This window comes from Dendropsophus ebraccatus, unplaced genomic scaffold (genome assembly GCF_027789765.1).
Source record: "Dendropsophus ebraccatus isolate aDenEbr1 unplaced genomic scaffold, aDenEbr1.pat pat_scaffold_761_ctg1, whole genome shotgun sequence".
Taxonomy (NCBI): Eukaryota; Metazoa; Chordata; class Amphibia; order Anura; family Hylidae; genus Dendropsophus; species Dendropsophus ebraccatus.
In genome coordinates, this window is record NW_027210360.1 from 32,875 (window position 1) to 53,939 (window position 21,065).

The window sequence follows — 21,065 nt, forward strand, 5'->3', positions numbered from 1 at the left end:
GAACAGTACAGCCGGACCCCTGTCCCCGCAGAACATTGCAGAACAGTACAGCCGGACCCCTGTCCCTGCAGAACATTGCAGAACAGTACAGCCGGACCCCTGTCCCCGCAGAACATTGCAGAACAGTACAGCCGGACCCCTGTCCCCGCAGAACATTGCAGAACAGTACAGCCGAACCCCTGTCCTTGCAGAACAGTACAGCCGGACCCTTGTCCCTGCAGAACATTGCAGAACAGTACAGCCGAACCCCTGTCCCTGCAGAACATAGCAGAACAGTAGAGCCGGACCCCTGTCCCTGCAGAACATTGCAGAACAGTACAGCCGGACCCCTGTCCCTGCAGAACAGTACAGCCGGACCCCTGTCCCCGCAGAACATTGCAGAACAGTACAGCCGGACCCCTGTCCCCGCAGAACAGTACAGCCGGACCCCTGTCCCTGCAGAACATTGCAGAACAGTACAGCCGGACCCCTGTCCCCGCAGAACATTGCAGAACAGTACAGCCGGACCCCTGTCCCTGCAGAACATTGCAGAACAGTACAGCCGGACCCCTGTCCCCGCAGAACATTGCAGAACAGTACAGCCGGACCCCTGTCCCCGCAGAACATTGCAGAACAGTACAGCCGAACCCCTGTCCTTGCAGAACAGTACAGCCGGACCCTTGTCCCTGCAGAACATTGCAGAACAGTACAGCCGAACCCCTGTCCCTGCAGAACATAGCAGAACAGTAGAGCCGGACCCCTGTCCCTGCAGAACAGTACAGCCGGACCCTTGTCCCTGCAGAACATTGCAGAACAGTACAGCCGGACCCCTGTCCCTGCAGACAGTCGGCAGCTCCTACTGATCACATTCCACTACACAGAAACCTTGGGAAAAGAAATACCTGATGTACAGACACACAAGCACACAGCACACACTGACTCCACGGATAACATAGCCGGGGAACACAGCTGACTGAGGATAGCTCCGCCCACACTCGTCACATGGGCATGACGTCATCAGAGGTTCTTCTGACTTATGGGGTTTAGCCTTCACCGAGGAGGAAGGGTCGGCTCTCAGGAGAGGAGGGGCGGCCGCAGACACGTCACGAGGAAAGTGAAAGGAAGCGGTACACTTCCCCCGGCTGCGGCAGGGAGCGGTACCGGGCACAGGAGGGCATGTATCCTGGGGGCGCAGCCTACACTGTGAGTAGTTGTGTGGTGACCGGGGGGACAGCTACTGCTGCCAGCTCGGGGCGCTCCGTTACCTACAGGTCATGGGGCTGCGGGGCTTATGTGTGCGCCTCCCATCACTACAGGCAGTCCGGGTGCACAGGTGTCACCTGCATATAGGACACATCACCTATCATCTCATGGATAGTGTGTGTATATAGTATCTGACAGGTGGGGTATATATGTATAGCGCTGTATCTAATATGTATATATAGTGTGTGTATATTATCTGATATGTATATGTATAGTGGAAGTGTATATAGTATCTGACAGGTGGGGTATAAATGTATAGCTCTGTATCATATATGTATATGGCGTGTGTGTGTGTATACATATAGTGGGTTATATTATCTAATATGTATAGTGTGTATATGTATAGTGGAAGTGTATATAGTATCTGACAGGTGGGGTATATATGTATAGCTCTGTATCATATATGTATATGGTGTGTGTGTATATACATATAGTGGGTTATATTATCTAATATGTATAGTGGAAGTGTATATAGTATCTGACAGGTGGGGTATATATGTATAGCTCTGTATCTAATATGTATATGGGGTGTCTGTGTGTGTATATATAGTGGGTGTATATTATCTGATATGTACTGTATATAGTGTGTGTGTATATATAGTATCTGACAGATGGGGTATATATGTATAGCACTGTATCATATATGTATATGGTGTGTGAGTGTAAATTTAGTGGATGTATATTATCTGATATGTATAGTGGGGGTGTATATAGAATCTGACAGATGGGGTATATATGTATAGCACTGTATCTAATTTGTATATCGTGTGTGTGGATATTTACTGATGTTGGATAACTGGTTAAAAATGACCCTTTATTAACTACTTCTTATAACAAAATAACAAACGTGCCACAATATCAGAGTTTATATTTCTCTGCAGCCTCCCTCATCACCAATTGCCACTGAACATTTAACACCAGTTTCATCCTGGTGCAGTTCACATTGTACGTTTCTCCATATGATACACACCTAGGCGTTTTTATACTAGTCACAGTTCACAACTTCTATTCCCTTCACTATTGCACTTTCTAGATCCTTATTGCACTTTTTGTTTTAAGGGAATATTAGATACTGCATACTGGTCCTGTATGTGTATGTCTGCAGTGTGTATATATGTACTTATTCATATATTTTATTGCACATTCCCAGTCCCATGAAATATATAATCATTATTTACTTTCCTCAATGTTGTACTGCAGACTCTTCAGACTCGCTATGCGGCCCAACCTGTTTCTTGCAGCTGATCGTCAGGGGCCTTGCAGCTGTAGTTCCTTGACACAGGACTCAGATGTGCAGCCATCATCCAAGCTGTGCATCATTACCAAAGAAGTCTTGTGTCAAGGAACTACAGCAGCAAGGCCCCTGACAATCAGCTGCAAGAAACACGTTGGGCTGCATACCGAGTCTGAAGAGTCTGCAGTACAACATTGAGGGAAGTAATAAATTCTTCAGCATTTTATTTTATTATTTTGTGGGACTGTGCAATAGAATACAGTGGTACCTCGGTTCTCGAACTTAATTTGTTTGTCGGGGAACCGAGCAGTGTCTTCCCATAGGAAATAATGTAAATGTTTTTAATTGGTTCCAGCACCCACCAATAATTACCTACAGTACCCATATATTACATTGTATAGTGCCAAGTTTAATCTCTACAGTACGTTACAGAACAGCACTATATACTGTACAGTACGTTACAGAACAGCACTATATACTGTACAGGACATTACAGAGCAGCACTATATACTGTACAGTACATTACAGAGCAGCACTATATACTGTACAGTACATTACAGAGCAGCACTATATACTGTACAGAACATTACAGAGCAGCACTATATACTGTACAGTACATTACAGAGCAGCACTATACTGTACAGTACATTACAGAGCAGCACTATATACTGTATAGTACATTACAGAGCAGCACTATATACTGTACAGAACATTACAGAGCAGCACTATATACTGTACAGTACATTACAGAGCAGCACTATACTGTACAGTACATTACAGAGCAGCACTATATACTGTACAGGACATTACAGAACAGCACTATATACTGTACAGGACATTACAGAACAGCACTATATACTGTACAGTACATTACAGAGCAGCACTATATACTGTACAGTACATTACAGAGCAGCACTATATACTGTACAGAACATTACAGAGCAGCACTATATACTGTACAGGACATTACAGAACAGCACTATATACTGTACAGTACATTACAGAGCCGCACTATACTGTACAGTACATTACAGAGCAGCACTATATACTGTATAGTACATTACAGAGCAGCACTATATACTGTACAGAACATTACAGAGCAGCACTATACTGTACAGTACATTACAGAGCAGCACTATACTGTACAGTACATTACAGAGCAGCACTATATACTAAATAGTACATTACAGAGCAGCACTATATACTGTACAGTACATTACAGAGCAGCACTATATACTGTACAGGACATTACAGAGCAGCACTATATACTGTACAGGACATTACAGAGCAGCACTATATACTGTACAGTACATTACAGAGCAGCACTATATACTGTACAGTACATTACAGAACAGCACTATATACTGTACAGGACATTACAGAGCAGCACTATATACTGTACAGGACATTACAGAGCAGCACTATATACTGTACAGGACATTACAGAGCAGCACTATATACTGTACAGGACATTACAGAGCAGCACTATATACTGTACAGGACATTACAGAGCAGCACTATATACTGTGCAGGACATTACAGAACAGCACTATATACTGTGCAGGACATTACAGAACAGCACTATATACTGTACAGTACATTACAGAGCAGCACTATATACTGTACAGTACATTACAGAACAGCACTATATACTGTACAGGACATTATACACTAGAAACATTCAACAAAACCAGCAATTATAGTACAGTAGTCACTAACTCCTCACTCATCCTTTACTGTATAGTGCCCCCCCCCCCCCCCCCCAAGCACTGTAATGGATGGGAGATGGTGGTGCACTGACTGTACTACTACTGTACTGTATATACACTCCAGCAATCTTGTGCAGTACAGGATGGGACATGGTGGTGCCCTGACTGTACTACTACTGTACTGTATATACACTCCAGCAATCTTGTGCAGTACAGGATGGGACATGGTGGTGCCCTGACTGTACTACTACTGTACTGTATATACACTCCAGCAGTCTTGTTCAGTACAGGATGGGAGATGGTGGTGCACTGACTGTACTACTGTACTGTATATACACTCCAGCAGTCTTGTGCAGTACAGGATGGGAGATGGTGGTGCACTGACTGTACTACTGTACAGTATATGCACTCCAGCAGTCTTATACAGTACATGATGGGAGATGGTGGTGCACTGACTGTACTACTACTGTACTGTATATACACTCCAGCAATCTTGTGCAGTACAGGATGGGACATGGTGGTGCCCTGACTGTACTACTACTGTACTGTATATACACTCCAGCAATCTTGTGCAGTACAGGATGGGACATGGTGGTGCCCTGACTGTACTACTACTGTACTGTATATACACTCCAGCAGTCTTGTGCAGTACAGGATGGGAGATGGTGGTGCACTGACTGTACTACTGTACTGTATATACACTCCAGCAGTCTTGTGCAGTACAGGATGGGAGATGGTGGTGCACTGACTGTACTACTGTACAGTATATGCACTCCAGCAGTCTTATACAGTACATGATGGGAGATGGTGGTGCACTGACTGTACTACTACTGTACTGTATATACACTCCAGCAATCTTATACAGTACAGGATGGGAGATGGTGGTGCACTGACTGTACTACTACTGTACTATACATGCACTCCAGCAGTCTTATACAGTACATGATGGGAGATGGTGGTGCACTGACCGTACTACTACTGTACTATACATGCACTCCAGCAATCTTATACAGTACAGGATGGGAGATGGTGGTGCACTGACTGTACTACTACTGTACTGTATATACACTCCAGCAATCTTGTACAGGATGGGAGATGGTGGTGCACTGACAGTACTACTACTGTACTGTATATGCACTCCAGCAGTCTTATACAGTGCTGTACTGTATGTGAAGCCTCTCTAGTGCTAAAGTCACCAGGTACAACCCAAAAATGTGTTTGAGAACCAAACCAAACTTTCCTTGAAAATACAGTTAGAGTTCCAAGCAGTTTGAGAACTGAGGTACCACTGTATATGAATAAGTACATATATACACCGCCGACATACATGTACAGGAACAGTATGCAGTATCTAATATTCCCTTGAAACAAAAAGTGCAATAGCAAAGGGAATAGAAGTTAACTGTGACTATTATTTAAAAACGCCTGGGTGTGTATTATATGGAGAAAGGCACAATCTGAAATTGGTGTTAAAATTATTGGTGGCACATGAAGGTGCGATGGTGATGGCTGCGAAGAAATAGAAATATAAACTCTGATATTATGGCATATTTTTTATTTTGTTTTAAGAAGTAGTTAATAAAGTTTAATTTTTAACTGGTTATCCAACATGAGTAAATCTATCTTACAGTAAGGATAATACAATATAAGGTGTAGACATGTCACTGGTAAAGTGTTCGAGGGGGTGTACATCTCACCTAGGCTGATACATAACGTGAGATGGTAAGTCCGGAAGAGGTCGGTTGCTCAGCAGTGATATGCTGCTGAGTTATTTAATTTTCGGGGCCGGATTTACTAGAATGGCGGATAGGTTGGTAGTGGGGTCTGCCATTCCCTCCCCCTCGATCCAGTGTGGCTTTTGGGATCAGGTGAGCCCTGATCCTAATCAGCCTGAGAAGGCAAAAGGTGTGCTCAGTGTGCAGGGGAGAGCTCTCAGCCAGGAGTGAACAGCCTGGATACTGTTTGGTGGGAGCTTGGAATACAGCCGCTGCCGAAGCCTATTCATACCCAGCGATGTTGCTTATCCAAGTGTCAGACAGGTGACCTGCATGTTTAGTAAGTGCTCAGACGGGCAAGACCTTTTTGTTTGTTTTGTTTTTAAAAGCACGGTGTTGCTGTATTTCTGTTTGCTGGACTGTTTATGATACAAATAAACGCCAAGCTCCTGTTTTATAAAGCCAAGTCTGTTGTGAACTGTGTCCAAACACACCATCCCCCGGGAAGATCCCTACAAAGGCTATGTTCACACAGTATTTTTGCTTAGTATTTTGCAACCAAAACCAGGAGTGGGTTGAAAACACAGGCTATATGGTAATTATTTGCCATTAAATGGCGGTCATCCACTAAATTTCAACAGTGTGTGAACATAGCTTTTCTGTGTTTCTAATCCACTCCTGGTTTTGGTTGCAAAATACGGAGCAAAAATACTGTGTGGGAACATAGCCTTAATATACAAAAGATCAGTGATACGATTATATATTATAGTGGAGGAGTTTGTTGTCTGATATGTATAGTGTGTGTGTGTACATACACGTATATGATCTGATCTGTATTGTGTGTGTTTACATATATATCCTGTTCCCCTGAAAATAAGACAGTGTCTTATATTAATTTTTGCTCCTAAAGATGCACTATGTCTTATTTTCAGGGGATGTCTTATTTTTCCATGAAGAAGAATCAACACTTGTTGTTGAACAAGGATTAAGAGCATTTATTATATACTTTACAGTAGTTGTCATCACAAAGCAGCATAACCAGGCAAAACCAGCCACCTCCCCCTTATCTGCCCCCCTCCCCTTATTGGCATGGCGGCCACGGTCTTACGTTCAGGGGGTGCCTTATTTTCAGCTCTCGTGTAAATCCTGTATATATGTAGAGCACAGTTTCTGACATGTACATGACATGCACTGGTTGGCTCCCTACTATCTCCTCTCTATAGTACAGTGTGATACTTCATCTCCTGTACTGCTGTGTGTGTCTGGTATCTCCTCTCTATAATACAATGTGATACTACATGCTGTGTGTGTGTGTGTCTGGTATCTCCTCTCTATAGTACAGTGTGATGCTACATGTCCTGTACTGCTGTGTGTCGTAGTATCACACTGTACTGTATAGAGGAGATACCAGACACACACACAGCAGTACAGGACATGTAGTATCACATTGTATTGTAGAGAGGAGATACCAGACACACAGCAGTAAAGGACATGTAGTATCTCCTCTCTACAATACAATGTGATACTACATGTCCTTTACTGCTGTGTGTCTAGTATCTCCTCTCTACAGTATAGTGTGATACTACATGTCCTGTACTGCTGTGTGTCTGGTATTTCATCTCTACAGTACAATGTGATACTACATGTCCTGTACTGCTGTGTGTGTCTGGTATCTCCTCTCTACAATACAATGTGATACTACATGTCCTGTACTGCTGTGTGTCTGGTATTTCATCTCTACAGTACAATGTGATACTACATGTCCTGTACTGCTGTGTGTCTGGTATCTCATCTCTACAGTACAATGTGATACTACATGTCCTGCACTGCTGTGTGTGTCTGGTATCTCCTCTCTACAGTATAGTGTGAAACTACATGTCCTGTACTGCTGTGTGTCTGGTATCTCATCTCTACAGTACAATGTGATACTACATGTCCTGTACTGCTGTGTGTGTCTGGTATCTCCTCTCTACAGTATAGTGTGATACTACATGTCCTGTGCTGCTCTTCACCTGTACCAGGATGAATTGCTCCTTTGAGCACCTAATGAGGGTGACTTCATTTTATTTTTCTGAGACCCTTATCTGTACAGGACCCTGGAAGGGCTGCAGTCTTCTACATAGAAAGTAGTTCACAGCTTATAGTATCTCTTTGTGACTGTGATATGTAAGGACTTGCATCGGCCATCGAGTTACGGTCTCAACATACAATGGTCATCCTGGAACTGACTAATATCGTATGTGACGGACCATTGTAGCTAAATGAATTGGCCAGAAGGCACAGCTTGCTTTTTTATAATATTGAAAAAGTAAAAGAAGGGACATTTGATCAAGGAGTTTGAAGCATGAAATTCACTGATCAAGTATCTGAAGGAATGTCCAAGAGAAACAAAGGAAAGGATTTGGAGCATGGTCACCAGTGTGACCTTACAATATAACCTTAATGTGAGACAAAGGACAAGCCACGAACAGCCATTCTTTGATCCTAGGGCATAACGGCAACTTACAAGATGCGACAACCTACATTATTCTAGTGTGTTACATGTAAATACACAGAGTATAAGCTTAGTTTTACATGAAAATGGGAACTTTGTCATTTTCACGCACTATCCCACTACTTCTGCTAAATAATACCCCTGACTTCAAGGGGAATTTTTACCTTCGATAATAAGTGGTTGATAAGAAATGGTGACATTGGCCAAATTATTAAGATAGAGTGTAAGAGATCTTATTTTGTGGGTCCAGAACTTTGTTTTCTAGATGTTGCACAACTTCATCTTCCAGCATGTGCACACAGCTGCAGCCTGCCAGCAGATACTGAGAGATGTGTTTTTGCAACAGCTATAGAGATTCTGATATAAATAAGAAATTACATGTCTCTGCATACATATGCTTAACAGTGATGTCTTCCACATACATTGCATACTTGCATATTTAAAAAAAAACACATTTGCATAAATCAGAGACATGGAGAAGAACGGAAACTAACAAATTAACAATGAACATGTACACAAAGTACTATGATGCAGAATCACTTTGGCGACTAAAATACTATGCTAGCATACCCAGAAGGATTCTGAAGTACCACCATTCAGTTTTTATATATTAAGGGGGGATATATCACTTTAATTTTCTTTCACTGATTAGAGTCCCATACTAAAACATGTTCTTATTTCTAATCTGTTTCTATTTTCTGATTGTAAATTATTTTATTTTATTATTTTGTACATTGTTACGGGGGGCAGCCATCTTGTTTTTAACAGCATTTAGTGACATCCATTCCTGCAAGCCTCATGGACATAGATGACAATAGACAGAGTCTGTCCTTCTTGAGATGAATGTGAAACATTACTGAGCTTTCTCTGTGACCTTTAAAGAGGTCATACTACAGGGAGCTACCTCTATCTGCAGGTGTCATATGTCGCTGTAATTTTGTACAGATCACTTTACAGCAGCCTCCTCTTATCACCACAGACACAACAGGAAGTCTCAGCTTAGTTTTAGCCCCAATGGTGAGAATGAAAATGGCAAGATATCAATAGAGACTTGGACATTGTTTACACTGTTAGTTTTTATTTAGGTGCATTATTATGTTTAGGGAGAGAAGACACAATACAGAACCAGACATAACGCACAATTAGCTAATGTTGTTGGCCAAAGGAATGAGGAAGAAAGAGGAAACACAGTGAAAATCATAGCAGGAGAGCAACACAAAATCACATTGGGGAAAATTTATTCTTTCAAATATGCTAGAACTTTTCCTTTATCCCTTTTAAAGGGAGTCAGACACTTTTTTTGTCTGAGAGATGGCAACCAGTCATAGCTCAACTTTAATTTCCCGGAATGGGCTGTGATTAGTTGCATCCTGTCTCAAAAATGTGTCTGCTTTTGGGCTCAGATTGATAAATCTGGGTTATAGACTTACTAAGCTCCCATGTGTCTTTGTTGTTTTGATAACATGTTGTCCTTGGTTTCAATTCACTAAGGTGGGCCAGGCATGCTCAGTTCAACTACTATCTCCTAGAAGTCCTGGCAGTATGGTGACTGTGGTAAAGTGTGTGCTGGCAACAGCAGGGTCACTGTTCAAAGAGGAAACCATGAAGGAATTAGGTCAATGAGGGAAAAAAACAGTATAGTTTTTTAAGTTACCTTACTAAAACATCATATGACCAACTTTTCTTCGTAGTGCAATCCTTTCACATCAGCAATACATATATATACGTTCCTACTGCACATACCCCGTGCAGTAGGAATGTATATATACGTTTCTGACTGTGAGGGGTTTGATGTGTGTGGGTCCGCTGCAGTGAGAGCGGTCCCACACACATCAGTGACCGGGGAGCCCAGTATAATGGGTTTAAAAAAAACTCTTCTACCCCCCCCCCCCCCCCCCCAATAAAAGTTTAGTATACCTCCTTGCCCATTATAAAAATAAAAAATATCAAAAATAAATAAACATATTATATATTGTAGCGTGTGGAGTTGTCTGATCTATTAAAATATAACAATTGTTCCAACATGGTGAAGGGTGTAAAGGGAAAAACATCAGGATTGCTGATTTTATAAGATTATATATCAGAGAATTTTTATCAAAGGTGATCAAAAATTTTCTTTTACACCAATATGATATTAAGAGAAACTACAGATCATGGCACAAAAAATTACACCCCAACCAGCACTAGGTGGAAAAATAAAAGCGCTATGGCTCTTAGAAGGCAGGGAGGAACATTGCATTAATTTGTCCTGGGCATCGATGGGCTCGGTCTTGAAGGGGTTAATAAATTTGTTCACGTTCCTTGTCACCAAGAAGTGACCCCCACCAGACAATTATAACAGTTGTGTTTTTTTAACTACTTAAGGCTTTTTGATAAAGCTCATTCTGTGTAGATTTGTACAGATTTTTCATCATATAGATTACAGTGTACCTGTCATTATGAAAAAAACTTTTGACATGTCAAAAGTTTTGATCAGTTTGGGTCTGTGTGCTCAGACCCATACTGATGGGACATAGAGCAAGGAGAGGGCTGCAGCTGCAGCGCGTCCACTCTCTGCTCTGAATTAAAATAAAAATTCTGACTTATAATGGGCTCCTATGGAGCCCAACTCTTCTTTTTAACTCCGAGTGGGGGGAGGATGTTCTGCAGCTGCGGCCCTCTCCCAGCTCTATGTCCCGATCAGAACGGGTCTGAGCACTCAGACCTGGACCGATCAAAACTCTTGACATGTTTTTTTTTTTTTAGAACAACAGGTACACTTTAAGCCGCAGCTTCTCCCTCATTATTTGACTGTGTAAGAGTGGTATTACACGGAACGATTATCGTTCGAGAAATCGATAAATCATTTGAATTTGAACGATAATTGTTTCGTGTATTAGACAACGACTAAATGACCAACCTGAAATCGTTGGTCGTTTAATAGAATTTGGACCTATTTTTATTGTTGATCGTTTGCAAATCATTCACATGTAATAAGACGTTGTTCGCAGTAGTGGCAAACGCAGTAGCGAGGACAGGACGAACACAATAACGATCATAAGTAACGATCATCGTTCCGTGTATTTGGGTGAACGATTTCATGCCGTTCGCCATAGCGGTCTTTTGCGTTCGTCTATTGTTGATCGTCGAAAAATCGCTTTGTGTAATAGTACCCTAAGAGACAGTTGCTTTTTACAAGAAGTAATTTGCTGACGTGTCTTTCTATTCATGTGTTCTCTTTGTATACACTTCATGTTTTACTACAGTGTTGCCCTGCCCATAATCGGGTTTCATGTTAAATATTAACTCTAGAATGTTATTATGTATCTTTTTATTATGTGTACCTAATACCAGGTACCTGCAGGTATAACATTTGCAGACTCTACTAATATACAATAAATAATGTTTGCAGCAATTACTTTTTTATTTGCTAAACAGGGAGAACCGTTACTTGAGCGAATCTTGTTTTTGGTAAAGGGGTATACTCTTGTCTGAGTGATAGGAAATGCTGAGACATGTCATCACAATGCTCATTTGGGTCTGACCCCTTGCACCCCAGCCAGACGTCACTGTGTTTCTCTGTTGTCATAGTGTTGTGCCTACCGCAGAAAGCCAGTAATAACATTTAACTTTGCATCATCTGACCGCAGAACATGACATTTTAATAAGAATTTCACAACCTGATCTAATGTCTTTCTTCTTTCAGACTCCAAGTGTTAGTTGAGTTTGTTCCAGGCCAGATCACAAATCTCATGCCATGAGGATCCGCCTGAGAAGATGCTCACTTATTGTGAAGACCTTTGTGTTGGTTGGACTATTCATGGTTACCTATGTGGTGGTGGAGCTCTCGGTTTCTTCTTTCTCCTCCTTGGAGAAAGAAGATCATACTGCAAAAAAGATGTGGGACAGAGACTTAATTGCAACTGAGGAGAAACTGGAGGATTTAAGCCGCCCGCTATATATAAAACCTCCTCCAAATCCACATGCACTTGGAGAATGGGGCAAAGCAGCTCACCTGCAGCTTAATTCTGCTGAGAAGAAGATGCAGGAGGAAAGCATTAAAAAGTATGCTATTAATATTTATCTGAGTGACCAGATATCATTACATCGGCATATTCAGGATAACAGGATGTTTGAGTAAGTAATGATATGTACCTATGATTTATAACCAGGTTATTGTGTGATTTTGTTTTCCATAACTAAGGTAGCAATGTATGTTACGCTATGTAAGAAATGAACAAATGTACAAAGTAGAGATGAGTGCAACTTGATTGTTCAGCATATGAATGCCGATGGCTGAGGAAGTTGGATGGAGCCCTAGGGAGTATTGGAAAACATAAATACTTGCTCAGACTTAAGCACGTTGAGTTGCGGTCATCTCTAGTACAAACCGGTCTTCCTTGCCATCACGGTGTTGGATGTCATTTTCCTCAGTTTTTTTCTATATAAATGTAGAGCTTGAGAAAGGCTCAGTGATGGAACAGAAATGTTGCATGAAGATTTTTACCTTTGAATAAACAACATTGTTTGCTTGACAACCTCTGGGAGCGCTGCAATATATTACTATTGTGGTAAATATAAAGCTGGCCATCGTGAGTTCTGGGTACAGTTCTGGATTTGTTTGTAATGTTTTGTAATCAGAAATAGTGCCTAAACTATTGTTACTAGCATGCAGTACCAAGTTACTGGGTGTACCAACCCTTGTTGCGTGTTTAAGTTAAAGGGGTTGGCCACTTTAAAGTAAAATTGCTCAGTGTACAGTATTAGTAAGTAGACTGGCAGCAGCTCCCTGTGTACCTCATAGAGCTAAATCAGGCTCCTCTCCTTGCTGGTCTGCCCTGAAGTCCTGTAAAAATAAAAGAGGGGTGTCTGAGCATAATAAACAGTATACTCACCCATCCCCCTGTTGGACCACTCCTTGGCCTCAATGACAACCGCTGGCTGGGTATGTCACATATCAGCTCCTCCAGCTGCATCGTCATGTACCTGGCTGAATGATTGCCCGCTCAGCCAGTCAGTGGCCGGGGCAGTGTCTCGTCCCAGGCACTGATTGACCGGCTAATCAATCAGGTGGCCGTCATTAAGACCCAGGAGTGGCGCTACAGGGCAAAATGATGGATAAGCATACTATTATTTTTCGCACCCCTCTGCCTTCCTGACATTTTTTTGGGACTTCTCCTTTAAATGCATCTATGTCTCTTAGCATTCAGTGTAACTAGAGATGGCTATATCCATGTTTTCCATGCAGTTCTAGTGCGGCAGCCATCTTCTCCAGGCAGCGGGATTCCTATGTAGAGCGTTTGGGTTTATGCGAACTTTCTGTAATGTTGCTCATCTCTACTGTCCCCTCTAATCTTTGAAGTATTTGCTAGTCCATAATCGTGTGTTTCCACATATGCGTTCAGATTTCAGCCCTAATGCTATGGAAACTACTGTCCCATTCTCCCCCAATAGGCACACAATGTTGCCAATAACACCTCAACATTGGCAGAATGGGAATGCTATCAAAAGGCATATGTGGAAACACACTCTTAAAGGGTATGTGTCATCAGAAAATGTCTTCCTGTTTAAAGGAGACCTGTCACCCCCCCCGTGCCGGGGTGACAGGCTCCCGACCCCCAGCTAGATCCCCTTATACAGACCTCATCTGGCCAAGCCCCGCTCCCGGAGCCGCTATGCAGCGCGCGCACGGCTCCATTCACTCTCTATGGACACCAGACCTATCTCCACAGCGTGCGCGCCGGCTTCTCACCGGGATTTCTCCGTCCCGGGACCGGGACTCGTCCACATGAGGTCTGTATAAGATGATCTAACTGGGGGTCGGGAGCCTGTCAGCCCGGCACGGGGGGGTGACAGGTCCTCTTTAAATTATGTTTTTTAAGAATTTTTGGAGACCATTTTTCGAATTTTCCAATTTTATTTCTATATTATAAAATAATCCTAAAATCTTCCAATTTTCATTCTCATTGCTGGGGCTATAACTAAGCTAAGACCTCCTGTTTTGTCTGTGCTGATAAGAGAAGGCTGCTGTAAAGTAATCGTTACAGCTTTGCAGTGTCAGGTGACACCAGTAGATAGAGGAGACAATAGCTGCTCCCTGTGGCTCTTCAAAGGTCATAGGGCACGCTCAGTAATGTTTTACATTAATCTCAAGGGGACAGATTCTGTCTATTGTCGTCTATGTCCATAGGCTTGCTGCAAAGCATGTCACTAAATGCTGTTAAAAACAGTTCAGGCAAGATGTCAGCCCCTATAACAATGTACAAAAAGTGAAATAAAAGAAAATTACAGCAGAATTATCAGAAAATAGAAACATGGATTAGAGTAAAAGAACAATTTTTTTTTTTTAATACCTGAATCAGTAAAAAAGGTGACAAATGCTCTTTAGGTACAATAAGGAAATGGACCACTTATTTAATGGAGAATGAAGAGAGCACAAGTTTGTATGTAGACAATATTGACCTGAGTAGCAATGGTTCATTTTAGGTCATGAGGTGTTGCTTAGCACTTCCTTAGTTCCTTTGCACCGGACCAATGCAGACAATCAGTAATTAGTCTTTATTTGATTAGGCAAGAAAAAGCTGCTTAGGTTTAGTCTTTGCGGTATCCTGCAGTGCTGCACCTACATGCACTGTTTATATAAGAGCCCTAGGAGATTCATCATAAGCCAGTACCAACCTCTATATATCATACTTTTTTACTTGTCTACATAAGTTTGTCAAACTGGATCAGGTACTCTGACCAATAAACTGATGGCCCTGTAAAACTCCACACAAATATTTTAGATGCTTGTTAGGGTATGAGCACAGTATGGAATACGCAGGGAGACTTCAAGTGGATTCTGCCAAGCGGACATTTCAATTCTTTGGGTGGATGGTGGAATTTTTCAGCGGATATCATTGAGTCCATGGGACAGGTGGAACTCTGTCTCCTCACGTATTTTGCAGTGTGAACATACCCTAACAGGAAACATTTTAAAACTTTTTAAATGCATAGTTAGGATCTGTTCACATTTGAGCTGTAAGTATTGGATGATACATTCCTCTGACAGAAGCCTGTCAGTAGACATGAGAGAAGCAGATTCGTTTTGCTTTGTACGAAACAATTCTGACCTGCGCTCATGTCTCTCAGGATGCCGGCTCAATGCACAGGAAGGATACTGCTCGGGGACCACCTGGAAAACATGGACGCAGCCATTGCTGTATCCATATTTTCCAGGCGGTCCCCTGGAGGTATCCTACCTGTGCATGGAGCCGGCAGCCTGAGGGATGTGAGCGCAGGTCAGTTTTGCTTTGTATGAAACAAAACGAATCTGCTTCGCTCATCTGTACCTGTCAGTGTATAGGCATTTAGTTGCAGTATGTCATTCTAACTCCCATTGTATAGAAAAAAAAAAAATCATGCGGCACATACTTTGTTGTTTGTTTCTGCATGAAAAAGAACAGTTGAATATTCTTTTATTAAAGGGGTTGTCCACTTTACAGTGAAATAATTCATTGTACAGTATTAGTAAGTTTACTCACTGTATATACCGACAGCAGCTCCCTATGTGTCCCATAGAATTAAAATCAGACTCTCCAGGCTTTGGTGCCTTGCTCTGTGGTGAGTCTGTCCATAAGATGGCCAACATGGAGGAGCATGTGACCATGCCCCGCCCACCCCAGTGTCCACCACTGAGCTTGTATATGCCTATGGAGGACACTGGAGGCAGGGCATAGTCACGTGCTCCTCCATTTCAGCAAACTTATGGACAAACTCATTAGAGACTAGGGCAACACAGCCTGGAGGAAGGGAGTCTGATTTTTAGCTCTGAGGTACATGGGGAGCTGCTGTCAGTTAGTAATGTGAGTACACTCCCTTCTACTACACACAAGACAATTTTAATGTGGCCAATCCCTTTAATATCTGTAGAATGTATACACCAGTAAAATAGAAAAGGCTGTTTTATATATTGTGCAAACAAGAACGAACTGCCGGCATCAGACCAATCACTTCAATATGCACCTGTGGGCAGTGTGAGCCAGATACAAGGGTGGTGTGTGTTTTGTTTAAAGGCTATGGGTTGCATTAGGCCATACAAAGCAATCCATAATAAATATAAAGAAGAGCGGTAAAACGTCACTTTATTGTAGGGTGACACACATCAGAAAAGGAAGAGACGCAGCTGCATGCTTAGCGATGTCCATTTCGTGTAGCGGTTTTTTTTTTTATTATTTCATTTTAGTACATTGCTATAGGGACAGCCATATTGCTAGAGCTAATTTTTAAGAGCTTTTAGAGATATGCTTTACCACAAGCGCTATGGAAATGGACTTGGGTGAGTGGAAGAGTTTTCCAGGCATACCCTGTGACCTGTGCAGAGGTCTTTCCACAGGGAGGGGGAAGCTAAGCTCTGAGCATCAGCTAATAAAGCGGCTGCCTTATCTATACACTGGTGTCATTTTTCACTGTAATTCTGACTGTGATGGTAAGGATTTCTGGAACGTGATCTCTACAGAACAGGATATGATTTATATTGGACTAGAATGAAAACTACAAGGTTCAAGGATTATTTTAGAATGCAGCTTATTTTAGAAAATATTAAAGGAATTATTAAAAAAAACCTGTAAAATATTAGGAGAAAAAACTTGACCAAATATTAAAATATGTTTAGCATAAAAAGTAATTTCTGAATACACAGTCCCTTTTGGTAGTACAGGAAAAAAACATTTGATAGCCTATCCACAGAATGGGCCCGCAATACAGTGAGAATACTATAAACTCTAAAGCAGATAGCTCTACTTTTTAGCAGAGGCTCTAGTGTACTTCAGCTTCTATTCAATAGCAGCTTAGGCTACTGAACCCTGGTACCACCGCAACTGTGGGAACAGAGCCAACAGCTTCCGGCTCCACCCTGACTGTAGTGCGGGCACCAAACAGCTGATCGGTGAGGATGCTGAGTGTCTGCACCCCACTGATCAACTATTGATGGTCATTCCTGTTGAGAGGCTATCAATTGTTTATTTTTCTTAGAAAACCTCTTTAACTTGTGGTAAATAAGGCAAAGGTATGTTAAACAACTCTGTATGTGTTGTATCCACAGTGTAGGACAAATACTTGTTACCATGTGTATTTACTGCTGTCGCTAATTCACATTGTGAGGGGCCTCCAGTTTCTGCTTAAGGAATATTAAGTAGTTATTCTGCCCATAATTTCTCTTTTTCCTATGGTGTGGGGCTGCTGTGTGGCTTCAGTTCACCTCACACAGGATTTCAAACCAGCAAATCAACAGTTTGAAAAGAACTTTCTTGTGAGCTGATGGTCCGTTCCATTGGTGTGAGCTTCACTGTTGAGGAGCAGCGGACAGTTCTTGCAATATCTATGTTCTTCATTAACGTTACAGATTGTCATGCTGATCACAATGATGGGTTTTATTATGTGTGGACATCCTCCTTCACAGTAGGGAATTATTGGTAATTTCACTTAAAAACTAGCTCATGGGTTTATTTATTTTTTTACTCTGCCTTAAAAAGACTGTCAGTAGGTTTATGCTGCTCTATACGAGGGTAGCATACACTAGTGACAGAGAAGCAGAATGATGTATTGCTTAGATTGTGCTGTGCAACTGTTTGGGAGATATATATATCTGAATAGTGAGGACTCTGAACACTGCACACTAGTCCTCTCCATGATGTGTGTGTACTCGGTGGCCCTCAATATTCATGAGTCCTTTGCCCACCGGCCACTGGTTGGAAGTTATCTATCTATATTGTGTATAGACAGTCAGCTGTCAATCAGAGGGGGAGGTGTGACACAGAGCCCATTCTCCTGCATATCAGGAGAACGGCTGAACAGAATGATGGAAGTAATACATTGTTTTGTTTAGCATTTCTGTCACTAATTTATGCTTCCTTCATTTAAGGCAGCACAAACCTAGTAACAGATTCCATTGAAGCTGGTGATGAATGATGAGAGAGTCCTATTCCGATAACCATGTATGAAGAAAATAAAATGTAAATAACATAATGTCTCTTGAAGCCAGGCACCATTCCTGTGCATTACTAGGGAATATTGATATCCACATAGGTGGTGGGGGTTGTCCTCTTGCAGTGTTAAATGTGATATTTTTATGAACAAGAAAAAAAAAATCTGAAATAGTTAAAGAGTTTGAAGTTTTTTAAAAAAAAAAACAGCAGAAAATACTTCTGGGTCATATTATTCTTTTATGTGATGCTGGTACATTACATGATCCCTCGGGGGACTGGAGGTCTTCTGCAAATGCCTAAGCTTTTAGCTGCTACCTTTTATTATGACTGGTGTGTACAAAGAGTACATTATCCAAGAACTCTGTTCTCTCTGCCAGTTTCTCATATGTTCCATTGAAGATGCCATAGACATCTGCGCTGTGACATAAAACCTTGCCCTGAAGCATTATGCTTTGGTGGCATCTTTCCAGTGCTAAGTGCAAGTACTTGAAGGAATCGCTTGTTTATCCTGTAAATTGCTTTCTGCTTTTTGTTTGATTTTCTTGTTTGCTTTATCTTATGTCTAGAGGTTGTTTTACCGTTTTCCACTTACAAGTTGGTTCGTATTTTCTAGGAGCTTACTTTTTCCGATACAGGCTATTTGTTTTCTGCTATTTTACTTTATTTGAGCTTTTCTTAGTAAAATAGTGAGTAAAGTGTTGTACAGTATGACGTATTCCTGAACATATTTTCCTTGACTATGCAGTGAGCTTTTATTGGTCCAAAATACTCAGACAGCACGCACGGGGTCAAACAAAGGGCTGCCCCCTAGAACAGAACCCAGTTAATTAATCACATAATAATCAACTAAATTAATCAATCAATTATTTAACCATAAAATCAATCAAAAGAGGCTAATACATGGGGTGGGGGGCTAAGGGGTGAAATGGGGTAGATGGGTAATTTTAACACAAACATCCGTGTTGTGCAAAAGATTGCAAATTTTTTCCCATCTGCGCCACTCACGCCTCCGCCCAAAATTCAGCTATCAAGCAAGTGATGTGGTTATTCATCCTCATCTGACTTCTTTCTTGACAGCTATGAAGGCATCTCATTTATTCCATAGAAGCAGTTCCATGGGTCCATGCCCACTTCAGGGGACTGAAAGCATACATCGTGCATCAATGGCCCATGCATCCCAACTAGTCTGGGTCAGAGGATGAAAATAGATCCCACAACAGTCTTAAGAATTGACCTGGCGGTTGAAATATAAGAGAGAAGTTTAAACTGTAAATCAGCAAGTAAAACTGACATTGGATGCATCAGACTGGGGCTTGTGTGCCCATGCAGGGAAGAAATGGGTCCAGCAGAGGAGCTCAAAGATAAGACTTTCTAATCAAGTTAAAAACCATTAAGCTGGCATTGCTTCACTTCTCAGACTTCTTTAAGAACAAAAGTGGCCAAGTGCAGAAAAATAACATGGCAGCGACACTCTACATAATCAAGCACAGTGGCATAAAGAACAATCGGCTAGCCAAATGGTATGCACAGATTATGGCATGGGCAGAATAGTGTGTCTGTCAGCCATATAAGAGGAATTGCCAACCTGCAACCAGATCTCCTTAGTTGCAGTCCCCTTAGACTGTGAGGATGATATCTTAATGGATAGTTTTCCATTATGGAGTTCCCTAAATAGCCTTTTTTTTTTCCCAAAAAGAACTCGCAACTCCTGAACACTCTTAATTCTCAGAATCACCCTTAGGCTGTGTTCACACTACGTAAAAAACACCGCCGCGTGTCATAACGGCTGTATTTGCGCAAACAATGGTCGTTATTTTGTGAATAACGGCCGCTGTTTGCGCAAATACAGCCGTTGTTATGGTGTAGTGTGAACCCGGCCTTACTGTCTAAAAGTCTCTACCATGGAACAAGATGGTTTTTATATCCTTTTTTCCCCTTTCCTGATATTTCCAATAGTAGAGAAGGCATTGGCAATACTAATAACCCTGTTCTGACAATAAAGGCTTGACTCCCTCCCTTATTAGAACGTTCGAGAATTCTCTGAAGCCTCCTGCCAGTACAGATCCTGTTTCAGGAAGGTTTTTCTGCAGGAAGGTCCAGATGACCTACATCTAACAAGCTGACTTACGAGAAAAGAGCCCTAAAGTCAGCAGGTTTTTCAGCCCAAGTGGTCAAAACAGTCATTGTGGCCATGAATCATATGATAGAATTCAGAGAATCTTTCATAACAATTTGTGTGCCAGACGTTTCCAAACCTTTTAAATCCTCCAAGAAGGTTTTTAAAAGGGTTTAAACACCTTAAGGACCAAGCCAATTTTAATGTTTAGTGTAGGTTTCCTTTCGTTTTTGTCCTCCTCGTGTTAAAACGTGCTAGCCTCGTGTTTTTTACCTACAGACCCACATGGGCCCATTTTTTAGCAACACCACTTGTACTTTGCAAAGACAGATATAATTTTTCCATAAAGTAAGCTGCAAAACTGGGAAAAAATTATTTGCTCTGTGAAATTGGAAAAAAAAAAACTCAAGTCAGTAAGATTTTCACAATAGGCAACATATAACCTAATTTATTTGATAGCTTTTAAAAAGTTAAAACCTTTAAAAAGAAAACTCAATGTTCTTAAAACTGCTCTATTGACAGTACAAAGTCCACGCTAAGTTAGCTTCATGCACCCTCCAAACTACTAGACTCCGCCAAGTCCAGTCTTTACAACTGTATCCAATATATTA

General features: G+C 41.6%; 1 protein-coding gene across 1 annotated transcript in view; it reads left to right on the top strand.

Moving 5' to 3' along the window:
- Positions 1–1,010: 1,010 nt before the first annotated feature.
- Positions 1,011–21,065, top strand: part of LOC138779815 (polypeptide N-acetylgalactosaminyltransferase 4-like) — a gene marked incomplete at its 3' end in the record, with an annotated part of 43,940 nt that continues 23,885 nt past the window's right edge. Inside the window, exons 1-2 of the mRNA XM_069956634.1 lie at positions 1,011–1,182; positions 12,080–12,510. Of these exons, the coding sequence (XP_069812735.1) occupies positions 12,131–12,510 (380 nt within the window). The remainder of the gene's footprint in view (positions 1,183–12,079; positions 12,511–21,065) is intronic.